We start from the raw sequence: 13675 nt of genomic DNA, 5'->3' as shown, positions 1-13675 counted from the left end.
CTCGAGACGTGGCTCGTCGGAAAGGTACGGCCGAGACCTTCCGAACGAGCCTGGGCTCGAGGCGCTGCACCCTGGGGGCCAGAGCTAGAGCTCCCGGTAGCCGGGACGTTTGAAAAATCGCAGCTCCGGAACCCGAAGGCCCAGCGGCTCGAGACGGGTGTCTTTGGAAAGGTACGGCCGAGACCTTTCGAACGAGCCCGGGCTCGAGGCGCTGCGACCCCAGGGGCCGGAGTTATTAACGATCGAATGTCCCAAGCGGGACGTCGATGACTCCGCGTCCGGGAAAGAAGCGCCTTTCCCGGCCTGAGTCGGACGACTTCCCGGGGACGGATCTTTGCATGTGTGGGTCATGTGCTGCCCCCGGGGTCCGTAGAGGGATGACCCGGGGTTCATAGATGCATAGAGAGACAAAATAAGACACAACAAACGGTTTGACATTTCAAAAGCAATGTATTTTATTTGCGTTTCAAGGCATTGACTGCTCTCAAGGCCAGGGATCTTGAACTGCGAGCCAGGCTGGTAGTCTGATCGGTTACGTAGTACTGGAGCGCCGTCTGCGTGTTGTGACACATCGCACGAGCTAAGTATTGCCTCTGCCTCGGGGGCAGTCTTGTGTGGGCCTGGGGGGAAATAGAAAAGGAGTGGCATTAGTTGTGGAACACTGATACACTGTGTAATGTGAAGCGTGCGAGACCATACATACGTGGGTGACGAGACTGTTGCGTATCATCATGAAGTCCGGGCGTCCGGGCAATCCCACATGTCGCCAAGCCGTTCTGAATTGTGAGAGAAGCTGCATGCACCTGTTGCCCTTTGCGGCGCAAAAGCAGTAATCGGATGCAACGGACCTGTGGCGGATAGTATCCGTGAGCCAAGTGTACTCTTGCGGGCTGAGCGCGATCTTTGCCCGGCCAAAAAAAGCAGCGGTCTTGTGGCGCTTGACCGAAATCACCCGGAATCCGTCCGGCGAGGTGACCGCTCTGCTCACCTCATCTGCTGTCATGTTGATTAAGACACAATGGCACATGTCAATGTCACTCACCATCGGTGGGTCCGGGAACGTCTCCCTGAGCGCACGCAGCTCGTACACGATGGCCTTTCGATGGGCCATTTCCATGAAACGGGCCCTCTGGTGATTATCCACGCGGTGTATGCGGTCGAGGTGTCTTTCGAGCCTGGATGACTTTCCCACGGAGCATCCGGGTACGGGGCACTGCATCACCGGCGCTAACTTACGTCCTTTGATCAGACAGACCACCAAGAATAACTCCCGTTCGTTGTTCATGCCGTGTCGTTCGGTCAGATGCAGCGCAACGTCTTCGGCCTGCTCGTCGCAGAGCTTGCACCGGTAAGAGGGCATGTTGTCAAACAGAGCACGTCGTGCTCGCACCGCCTTACGTAGGGTAAGGTGGTGGGTCAGGGCTGTGTGCGACCGGTGCGTGCCAAAGTGGAGGCCATTGACTTTTTTCCATGCCCAACCACTAAGAAAGAACTGATGCGTTTCCTCGGGTTAGTCGGTTATTACCGTAACTTTTGTGCAAATTTTTCAACTGTAGTGGCTCCATTAATGGATTTGCTTAAGGCTAAAGTGTCATTTGTGTGGACATCAGCTTGTCAACGAGCTTTTGATGAGATTAAGTGTCTTCTAACATCTGCTCCAGTCCTAGTAGCTCCACAGTTTGATAAACCTTTCAAGTTATGTGTGGATGCTAGTAATGTGGGTGCCGGAGCGGTGCTATTGCAGGCCGATGATGAGGGGATTGACCAACCTGTTAGTTATTTCTCTAGGAAACTCTCCTCCTATCAACTGAATTACTCCGTCATTAAAAAGGAGACTTTGGCTCTGATTTGGGCGCTCCAACATTTTGAAGTTTTTGTGGGTGGGGTAGTAGTTCCATTTATGGTTTATTCTGATCATAACCCGCTTACGTACTTACATTCTTTAAGAAGCCCGAACCAGCGTCTTACTCGGTGGTGTCTGTTCTTGCAGTCCTATGCTTTGGACATACGCAACATTAAAGGTTATGATAATATAATGGCCGATGCTTTATCTAGAGCCCCTCTACCTTAATGTCTTGTTTTGTTTTTTCTTCTGCTGATTATCGCCATGCTCTTTATATTCTGTTTTTTAAAATTTGCTTCCTCAGGGTCGTGATTGTGAAGGACCTAGTTGTAGAGAGCTGCGGGGGTATGATGAAGTTTTTTTTGTATTTTTTTTTTCCGTTATTTAGGTCCTTACTTGTCACGAGAGAGAAACACACAGATCCAATTGCGGGGTAACACGGTTTATTAACAGAAGCAACACAATGAGCACTGAGAGAGTTCAAAAGGTCCAGGCACTGAAAAGAGTCCAACCGTCCTGGCTGACTGCTAGGCCAACTGGGAAAACCCAGTGTACGGCAGCGTCAGCCCGTTGTGAGCAGGACGGCGGAAGAGGTGATGTGTATGCCAGCCACTACGGTGAGATCGGGAGATGGTGGACAACTCCAACAACCGCGGCGAGGGTGAAGTGGACTGAACCGCTCCTCTGGTGAACCAGACAGCCAGCGACCAACAGCAGAGGAAAAGACCGTAGTCCTGGAACCGTTCTCCTGGCGAGGTAGGTACGGGTGGTGCTGTGGCGGAAGCAGTCCTCTGGGCATAGGGGGAAGTGACACGAAGAGCACAGAACAGGAATCCACATTGAAAAGAATCCAACACACGAACATCCACACGACACGACAAGAAAACACTAAATAACAAGGGCAAGACAAGGGGATAGTTAAACACTACTACTCACGGTACGGCAACTGTATACAACGAACGTACAAGGGAAGTGAGAAAGTGACCGAGAATAAATAGGCTGAGTTAATGACCACCAGGTGAGAACACAGATTAATGAGGGTAGATGCGGAGCGACAGGTGATTCTCATAAACACACATACACGTCGACAGTGAGCGTGTGCGGTTGCCAAGACAACCACAGCCAGCTCAGCACACATACTTGCACACACACACAAAGAGACAAATGAACAGTGCAAGCCTCAGGTCCCGACACTTACTTATGGGGGAGGGTGTTACGACCCCTGCAGATCGTATGTGTGCGTTTCAGGTGATTCTCCTGGTGCCAACCTGCTTGATGAGGTGCACCTGTTGCCGATATAATTGAAGACTGCATTTAGTCATGTGCTGCCCGATCCTTGGCTCCTTCCCTGCTGGACAACTTGTTTTGTTCTTATTGTTTTGTTTATGTTCTGTTAAGATGTATTAATTCATTTATAATAAATTCTTATTATGGGTTCGTTTGCGTATTTTCCCTTTATTGCCACTACTTCTGAGCCGGTTGTAACAGGTGCCAGCCTTTGGATATGGCCAGATATCCTCTGGAGTTGGTAGCCCGCTGTCAGCAATAGCATTGCTGGGTAAGGGTGAGCTGGTGGTAGCAGAAGCATAACTGGGCATGCTAGGCAGAGCAGAGTTGGTGCTGGGACCTGGCAGAGCAGAGTTGGTGCTGGGGCCTGGCAGAGCAGAGTTGGTGCTGGGGCCTGGCAGAGCAGAGTTGGTGCTGGGGCCTGGCAAGGCAGAGTTGGTGCTGGGGCCTGGCAAGGCAGAGTTGGTGCTGGGGCCTGGCAAGGCAGAGTTGGTGCTGGGGCCTGGCAAGGCAGAGTTGGTGCTGGAGCCTGGTAGAGCAGAGTTGGTGCTGGGATCTGACAGGTTGGTGCTGGGGCCTGGCAGGGCAGGGTTGGTGCTGGGGCCTGGAAGGGCAGAGTTGGTGCTGGGATCTTACAGGTTGGTGCCGCGGACCGCCCCGGCTACGGCCCGCGTCGGGACCCCTGTCCGGACCCCCGTGAGGGGGCGAGGGCGGCGGGCGCCCCGGCGCCTAGCGGCCGGCTTAGAACTGGTGCGGACCAGGGGAATCCGACTGTTTAATTAAAACAAAGCATCGCGACGGCCCGCGGTGGGTGTTGACGCGATGTGATTTCTGCCCAGTGCTCTGAATGTCAAAGTGAAGAAATTCAAGGAAGCGCGGGTAAACGGCGCTATACGGCGCTATATCAAAGAGGTTAACGAAATTGGGCTGGAAACCCCCATTATCAGTAGCGCTCTCCAGCGAGAAGACCAATTTACCAAAGCAACCCTTGCGCCCCAGAAGCCCGATTGCGGAACGCACAGAACCAGCGACTCCTAAGAACAAGAGGAACTCAGGTGATCCCTCCGGAGGGAGCGAATACGACATGTCCCAAACAGGACAAGGAACGAACACCAACAGGCACCAGGAGTGGAGATCACTAATTCTAACTGAGATTATAACTAATCTGGAGGATCAAGGTGCGCTTGCCATAAGGATAGCTGAGATAGCGAGGAACCTTTTGATCGGATCGATACAGCTCGAAGAGGCAGCGATCATAACCGGGGAGCTTGCAACTTCGCTGTTCCCAAGAAAGTGGAGCGCCAGGAACAGGAGGGTACAGGTCCACCGGCAGAATCTATCAAAGAAGGAGATTAGAAGGCTACAATATGGAAATATTCAAAAACTCTATAACATCAAGAGGAAGGATGCTGCGAAAACTGTCCTGGAAGGGAGGTGGAGGAAGATCCAGGACCCGCAGACAACCAACATGCAGGGCCTGGAGGAATACTGGAAATATATATTTGAGGGAGGGAAGGAAAGCCTGACGCTGGAAACCCCGGAGATGCAGGAATGGGAACGGGAGATCGTAAAACCGCTTGGTCAGGAGGAAGTCACGTCAGCCATCAGAAGCCTACGAAAATCGGCTACCGGCCCAGACAAGATCTCTGCAACGGACTTACTAAAGATGGACCAGAGAATGATAGCGAGCCTACTGAACCTGTTTATGGCGACGGAGGCACTCCCCCAGGCTCTTTCCACAGCAAGAGTTACGCTCATTCCGAAGGTTGAAAATCCATGCCTACCAAGTGATTTCAGGCCGATCTCGATAACATCAATTCTCACAAGGGCGTTCCATAAGATCCTGGCAACTAGACTGAGGGATACACTGCAATTCTCCGAACTTCAGCATGCTTTCCTGAAGAGGGACGGATGTCTTGAAGCAAGCGCACTCCTACATGCGATTCTCAGATAAGCACATGAGGAGGGAGTTCCATCAGCACTGCTCCTGCTGGATCTGAGCAAAGCCTTCGACTCGGTCTCACATAACGCGATCCTAAGAGCAGCAGTGAAGGCCAAAATCCCACCCCCTCTCTTAAACTACATCAAACACCAGTACGAGACCGGTGAGGTGTTGCTCGGCAATAACAACGCCAAAGTAAATAGAGGAGTGCGGCAAGGGGATCCACTCTCCCCCCTCCTCTTCATACTCACTATGGAGGAAGTGGTCAATGAAGCGATCCGGGAAATTGGCATTCCATTTGGTGAAAAGAAGGTCGGGGCGATCACGTATGCAGACGACCTAATCCTCCTGGCGCCGGACAAAACAGGACTCCAAGAGAAACTGGATGGTCTGTTGGCTGGGCTAAGGAAAGTCAGTCTAGAATTAAACACAAAAAAATCCTCCAGCATTACAATTCTACGTGATGGCAAGAATAAGAGATCTGCCCTGGCTCCCACCGTATACACTACATCAAACGGAGGGCTCAAACCACTTGGAGTGCAGGACCAGGCAAGCTATCTAGGACTGCAATTCTCATGGAAGGGTATATGCAGTCCAAAGCATACAGCGGTCCTGGAAGGAATGCTAAAAGAACTAAAGGAGGCCCCCCTAAAGCCATACCAACGGCTGGCCCTTCTGAAGGACTTTGCAATCCCCAAGCTACTTCATGAGCTGATCCTGGGAGGAGCCCACAGGAATACCATAGACACGATCGACCGGCTGATCAGGGTCGCAGTAAGGAGTTGGATGAGGCTTCCAAAGGACACCCCTCTGGGATTTCTATACGCCCCCTTTGAGGGAGGATGATTTAACATACCGAACCTTGGAACCACAATACCTCTCCTTCAAAAGACTCAGATGGAAAAGTTGCTCAGCATTGACTCTCCAATCATTAAGACGCTAAAATCAAAACCCCACTTCCGGAGGAAACTTCGAGCCATCAATATACCGGTTCGGGTGGGGAAAGACACAGTTACCACCAAATCAGAAGCAAGGTCGAAGTGGAAAGAACAACTGTATGCATCAGTAGATGGGAAGGACCTCGACAATTCCAACATCGACCCAGCCAGCCACAGATGGCTCCTCTACCCTCAGAGAGTGTTCCCAAGAATACATCTAAGAGGAATTCAGCTCAGGGGAGGAGTACTACCCACCAAGTGTAGGAAGGCTAGGGGGCGGCCGACAGAGGCAGCTGCTCTGGAGTGCCGAGGCGGATGTGGAGCAAAAGAGACACTAAACCACATCACACAGGTGTGTCACATGACACACGATGCATGCTGCGCAAGGCACAACAGAGTACTGAGGCTCCTAGAGAGGAAGCTGCGTCAACACACCTTGACTACGTGGACAGAACCTGTCATTAAAACTCCCCATTCTTTCATTAAGCCGGACCTGATAGTCGAGACGGAAACGAATATCTTTATCCTCGATGTATCAATTGTGTCCGGAGCCAGAGTGAATGAATCCTGGAATATAAAAGAGGACAAATCCCAGATAGCAAACTGACTCCGGAACGGATCCACCCCGGAAGTGTCACAAGCTCCGGAAGGGATGCACAAAACGGGTCCGGAACGGAGTCCACTTGCACAGCGCAGCGGATCCAGAACAAATAAAGATTGCGGATCCGGACCAGATCTGGGGCAGACCCGCCCTGTATCCACTGATAAAGCAGCTGATCCGCCACGGATCCGATCAGGACCCGTTTATAAAGAAGCCGATCCGCCACGGATCCAATTTGGACCCGTTTATAAAGCAGCTGATCCGCCACGGATCCGATCAGGACCCGTTTATAAAGAAGCTGATCCGCCACGGATCCAATTTGGACCCGTTTATAAAGCAGCTGATCCGCCACGGATCCGATCTGGTCATTCTGTCTGGATACCTTTCAGATCCCTCATTTAAAACTAGTATTCTGGCCAAAACTAGCTAAAGAAATATTTCAAATCTAATGGACCGACATTGGATAGACTGGATTGCTCTATAATATTTAATATGCCTGCCTTTATTAATAAAACATGATGAAATCATTCAAAACTTGTAAATCAAAATTCAGCCCTTTTAGCCAGTAACAATTATTTATGTATACAATTAATAGGTATTACAGAAAATGAAATGCAACCATAAATTGTCCAAAGAACATTTTTTATATAATGAAAAAGAACACTTTTTTAATGTAGCTCAAGAAACATTTATTCTTATTAATGTTGCACTGCTTATTTTTTTGTGTGGAAACTGGGTTTTTTGAAGATGAATAGAAACAAAACTATTTAAAGTAGTAAACTTTATCTCAACTGTTACTACTTAACTGTTAAACGAACACTTCAAAACACAGAAGTTAACTGTGAAACACCGAAATGCTACTGTTGGGTGCTGACAGTGGGACGGCTCCTTGAGTTTCCCCTATCTGCTGCCAAGTTGAACCACCGTATTACGTGTTTTGTAATGTCATCATCAGTGGCGGCACGGTAGACATGGCTCTTTCTCACAGCACCTGTGATACACAAGTAAATTTTCATTAAACAAATTCATGAAATCACATAGGAGATACCAGTTTTTTTTAAGGATACACATAACCACTGTCTTTAAAAACAAGAGTGTACAATCTGACATTTATAGGTACACTATGTAACTTTTGGAGCTCTAGCCGTTAATAAACAGAACTGCATGCGAGTTGTGAACCTCCGTGTTCTTTTTAAGTCTGTAGGCAAAGTTTACATGCGTACCTTAAAGATGAAATTCTCCAAAAACAGACCAGTGGCACTTGAATGAGCTGTAAACTGCAAGAGAACACACACGCACAGTATCTTAATATGACATGAAATAATTAGTCTACCAGAACTAAAGTTTACTGATACAAGTGGGTTTATAAACTACGAAGTAGTTTATAAACCTAAAAACTTTTAACTTTAAATTATTGGTATGAATCTTTTGAAATTGCACATTTATTACATGTTAAAAGCTGTAGTGTGGACCATTATTAGTATTTTGACAAAATAGCTGGCTAAATCAAGTTTAAAACAGTATCAAATCTTACTTTACTCGGTTGTTTGGAAAAGATGAAATACTGCAAGACCAGTGGCACATGAATGAGCTGTAAGCTGCAAAATAACACACACACAACAGAACACACACGCGCACACACACACACACACACACGCACAGTATTTTAAGATTTAATATGATATGAAAATTATCTGAAACAACATTACATGGGGAGGTGGAGAATATATGTCAAAATATTAACAAAAGACTCAAACTATACCAGAAGTTCAGTGTAAAAAAACAGGTAATGTTAACACTAGGCCTAACATAAGTTTATCTCGCCTGCTATTTTACTGGAAAGGGGAGAAAACATGCGCTCAGGATTGGATTAAAATCCGATTGAATCACCCCACCTGCTAGAAAGATAAAGACATTCCGTCCAAAAAGCTTTTACTCAAAAAGTTATTTACCAAATTAATTTGACTAAACGCTAATGACAATGTGCTGAAACTTGGCTTGCAAAAATCACTTCAGAATTAAAAACATCAAGCAAAGCAATCAACGGTAATGTTACTGGCTACGTAACTGTACAAATAAAGCATATTTGAACTATTCTTACCGTGTTCCGTCCTCACCGACCTGCCAGCTCCAGCTTTTCCACTGTGTGAGGAGATGGATTACGTGACTTTGACGGTTTAAAAAAGGCGCGTTCGGTCAGAGAATTCGCCCAGCGTCAGTTGCGAGTCCGCGAGTTGACAGTGCGTTGTGCGGAGGCGTGGCATATTCTGTGCGTGTGGCCGAATTGAATCTGAGAGTACAGCGGACCAGGTGACTTGAAGGCGGATCCGCCCCGAAGTCTATTGCTATCAGGGATACAACACCAGTGAAAACAAAACTGCCATAAGAAGGTGGACAGAGAACACACTTGAGCTGAAACACGTTCCAGTAATCATCTCGAACCGAGGCCTGATGTTCGGCCCCTCAGGCAGAGGACTCCGGGGACTGGGCCTAACAGATAGGGACGTAATGGACCTATGCCTTCTCTCCATTATAGGCACGATCAAATGTTTTGACAATTATATGAACCGCACCATATAACACTCCAACAAAAGCTCCTATGAACTGTTTGCACAATGAAACCGCTCGCGGCGATGAATCTTCAGAAGCCCAGCCGCAACGTCACTAGAAGAGGCGTATACAAGTTAACAACACCAAACTTGATACTCAAGCAGCCAACATCTAGGCTTGATAACAATATGTAAATAGCCAAATGCCTCGTCATCTAATTAGTGACGCGCATGAATGGATGAACGAGATTCCCACTGTCCCTACCTGCTATCTAGCAAAACCACAGCCAAGGGAACGGGCTTGGCGGAATCAGCGGGGAAAGAAGACCCTTGACTCTAGGGCTTGACTCTAGTCTGGCACCGTGAAGAGACATGAGGGGTGTAGGATAAGTGGGAGGCCCCGCCTCGCGCGAACACCACCGGTGAAATACCACTACTCTTATCGGCTGGGTGCACCGTGTTCGGACGCGACCCGGGAGGCGCCCGCCGGGTCGCCTGGAAAAAGACTTAGGTTTTGAAGCTCCGAAGAAAAACTCCAGGGCATCATTCGCGGAGCTCCGAGGCCGGGCTGGGTGCATTGTGGTCGGACAAAAATACTTAGTTTTTCAAAAAAAACCCTGTTACCATCAGGTGGGCTTATCAGAGGCACGAACACGGGTTGTCCCGTTGGGGACTCACGGTCTTGTCCACTGCGCCACCACTGACCACTCCGTTTAACACATGGAAGTTTGCTTTAGCCTGCTCTTGGCCTCCCGCGTCGACATCGCAAATGTGCCGGCGTCCATGCTTCCATCCCCAGTAGGGACGCGGCGTCCCACCCGACGTCCACACCAGCGCACCGGCGCATCTTTTCAAAACGGGGGCCTCGAACACGGGGCTTTCTGCATTGGACTTGGGTTCATTGTCCACTGCACCACCGTGGGTTCATAGCAACCTAAAGTGCCCGGGACAGCATTCCGTATGCCCGGATTACCCCTCGTTTACTGATGGCCCTGCCCTCGACCAATGACGAATCCACATTGGACGATTCGTGTCCAACCAGGGACGCCCTTCAAACCTGTTTTCTATTGCGTGATTCCTGACCCAAATAAGTGACAGTTGCCCTGGCAAACTCACACTTTGCCAGGTTCACAGTCAAATTAGCCTCCTTCAGGCGGTTAAACAAGGCAGCAATGCGGTTTAAATGTTGTTCCCAAGAATCACTAACTACCACAAGATCATCCAAATAACCAGAAACACCCTCCAAAGCAAAAACAACACGATTCATTAACCTTTGCAAAGTAGCTGGTGCGTTTCTCAACCCAAAATTCATAACATTGTATGAAAACAAACTGCAGATGTAATAAAAGCGGAATATTTCCTGGCCACGAGATGTCAGGGGAATCTGCCAGTACCCCTTGAGCAAATCAAATTTGCTCACAAACCTGGCTGAACCAATCTGATCGATACAATCATCCACTCGAGGAAGTGGGAAAGAGTCAGGCTTAGTTACTCGATTAACTTTCCGATAATCAGTACAGAAACGATAGGTGCCATCCGCTTTATTTACCAATAAACAAGGCGAAGCCCAGCCTGAAAAGGATGGCCTTGCAATATCAAGCATATACTGTATCTCAGCATCTAAATGCCTACGTTTCTCTGGTGAAACACGATAAAAACGCTGCCGAACAGGCTCAGCATTCCCAACATCAATATCGTGCTCCACTAGATGAGTTCGAGAATGTACATTTGAGAATAAGGTATTGAAACGTACAAAAAGAGCTTTTAAATCAGCACGTTGCAACTCACTTAAATGAGCAAACAGTGTGTCCAAATTAGCTAATGATTCTGAATTTTTGAGACGACCCAACAACCTTGCATTATCGGGAGACAGAACACCCTCATCAACATCTTGTAGGAACACAGATGAGACCATTTCAGCCACAATCACTGGCTTAACCTCGGTAACGTCACTGGAACGACAGTAATACGGTTTTAAAAGATTCACATGACACAACTGTGTGGGATTCTGATGATCACATAATTTAGCTCTGAGACCTTCTCCACAACAGTGTAAAGACCAGTGTTAATTTCGTTGACGAAAACTACGACGAAAAGTATTCGTTAACGATATGTTTTCACTGACGAAAACGAGATGATAACTGAATAAAAATGAATTCATGACAACTAAAACTGTAATAAAAATATACTGACATTTTCATCAACTAATAAAAACGAGATGAAAATATTCTTGTCCCACCTGGCGGACATCAGTTTGCGCGCATGTGCTTATCTCATATAAACGGTAGAGAGAAGTCTCTGGGAGAAGCGGAAGCAAAGACATATATTCTGTGTCTCCACGCGGTTTACAAAGCGTCTTATTTTCCTTCACGATCGCCGGTAAAACGCCGCAAACTTGAAGCGCGACTGCAGGCGAGTCACCCCGACACACATACGAATAGGGCTGTGACGGTGGCAGTTTTTTACCACCGCGGTGGTAATAGACAAATTGACCGCTGTGGTGCGGTGGATGAGAAATATATATTATTTAAATAAATAATATTTATATTATTATATTTGCGTGTAGCAACCACATGACGAGTGGAAGAGAAATATAGACCTTATTTAAATACTTGAAATTGTTAAATACTTGAAATTGAAATATGATATCTGAAATAAATGAGGATGAAACATCCGTCAATGTTTAACGCGCAAATCCATCAGTGAAACGGCACACTACAGCATATAAAACATTTAAATAAACATTAGTAAATAATGAAAACTTAAATGATATAAGAAAGCTAAATACTAAATAAAAAAGCTCTTGTTGCAGTAACTTCAGTCAGTGGCGTATTAACCCTTACAGTCCTTAACAATTCCACTTGAAACAAACTGTTTAAACCTACATTGGCTTTCCTATTCAGATTGCCATAAAAACTTTACCTTTTCCGACTCGTTGATGTGAAACTTACTTGTTGACATTGTCCAGATTAAAATGTGTACAGCTGCACTAAATGCGCGTTCAGAAGATGTGCACAGGAGCGCAAATGAATAGATGTCTCTCCGCAACCACGGCAAAACCTGCGCGCGCTCCGACACTAAGCAAGCGGGTCATAGCCAGTTTTGATTTTACGTATCTGTTCATTTCACAACAAGATCCATTGCAGAACCCGCAGAATAACCTGGGTTTTGCCGTGCAGGCCTGCGCTTGAACACACCAACGGAAACGTATCCCAATAATTTCTGTTAATGTAAAATCTTACAAATAAAACCATCCACAACTGAAAGGCTACAACTAGCAATCGTTATCGCAACTCTCATATTTATTACACCTATATTTGTCAGAGTGACGTGCACTACCGCCGGTGGCAGTTCGCCACCGTCATGGCACTTTACCACCAAGGTGGTGCGGTTGTCATGGCCACCGTCACAGCCCTAATTACGAAGGCAAGCTCAAACGTTTTTATATGCCAATGTTAACTTAACACGAGCTGCTGCATAACGTGAAATGCAACAAAGTCAGCCAAAAGAAACCAGCGCTTTCCTCTACTGATTATAGAAGTGATGAAGTGAGTCAAACTGTACATTCGAACCAAGTATGTAACATGTTTGCATACATAAAGAAATGTAATACAATTTATATGAAAGCTATTTCTCATTGGTTGAATGAACTGAATGAACATGCCCTACTTAACGAGTCAATTGAGTTAAATGGGATTGAATGAACTGGAACATGTCGTTCATGGTCTAATATTCTGTGTTCCAACAATGCATATCTAGTTACTGAACTTTTCTGAAAAATAAAGGTAATGACCTGGTTTAATTTCATTCTAAGGTGAAGTAAATTATGTCAAAACAGTTGAATCTTTGTATGGAACATTTAATTACACCAAGTAAATGATTTAAACCATTTAGATTTTAGTAGCCAAAATACAATGTATATTTATTCGACTAAAATATTTTTCATATTTCGTCGACTAAAACTAGACTAAAACTACAATGGGGATGACTAAAATGTGACTAAAACTAAATTGCATTTTCGTCAAAAGACTATGACTAAAACTAAATCAAAATTTGCTGTCAAAATTAACACTGGTAAGGACCTGCATATTGAGCTTGAAATGGTGACCCTTCTAAAGGAAAAATAATAAGCACTTGATCACCAGGACTAAATTGTCGCCGTGGTGTTCTACGGTCAAAAAGAGATTTCATTTTTCTCTGAGCTGCAAACAATTTTTCACCAGCCCATTTCCCTGCCTCATACAACCTACGACGAAAATCATTTACATAGTTAATCAAGTTTTTTGGAGGTTGAAGCTCATCACAGGAATCGCGCAAAACCGCCAATGGGCCCCGCACCGTATGCCCAAAAACTAAATCATTCGGGCTAAACCCAGTGATTTCTTGGCAAACGTCTCGGGCTGCTAACACCAACCATGGTAGCCCCTCCTCCCAATCACTATCCATCTCTATACAATACACACGTAACAGAGATTTAAGAGTTTGATGGAAACGCTCCAAGACTCCTTGACTCTC

At 46.6% G+C, this 13675-nt stretch overlaps 1 protein-coding gene and 1 long non-coding RNA gene across 2 annotated transcripts; both read right to left on the bottom strand.

Moving 5' to 3' along the window:
* Window positions 1–455: 455 nt before the first annotated feature.
* On the bottom strand, window positions 456–3197 carry LOC130549526 (uncharacterized). The gene is made up of 2 exons (XM_057326767.1): window positions 704–3197; window positions 456–620 (listed from the first exon to the last, which is right to left on the bottom strand). The coding sequence occupies exons 1-2, from the start codon at window positions 1358–1360 to the stop codon at window positions 456–458; spliced, it is 822 nt and encodes a 273-aa protein (XP_057182750.1). The 5' UTR covers window positions 1361–3197.
* Window positions 3198–7290: 4093 nt separating this feature from the next.
* Window positions 7291–8576, bottom strand: LOC130549525 (uncharacterized). Its single transcript, XR_008962214.1, has 3 exons — window positions 8146–8576; window positions 7835–7888; window positions 7291–7602 (listed from the first exon to the last, which is right to left on the bottom strand). It is a non-coding gene; the product is annotated as an uncharacterized LOC130549525 (long non-coding RNA).
* Window positions 8577–13675: the final 5099 nt, after the last annotated feature.

This window comes from Triplophysa rosa, unplaced genomic scaffold, assembly GCF_024868665.1.
Source record: "Triplophysa rosa unplaced genomic scaffold, Trosa_1v2 scaffold128_ERROPOS1212914, whole genome shotgun sequence".
NCBI lineage: Eukaryota > Metazoa > Chordata > Actinopteri > Cypriniformes > Nemacheilidae > Triplophysa > Triplophysa rosa.
This window is presented reverse-complemented; position numbering and strand designations above follow the sequence as displayed.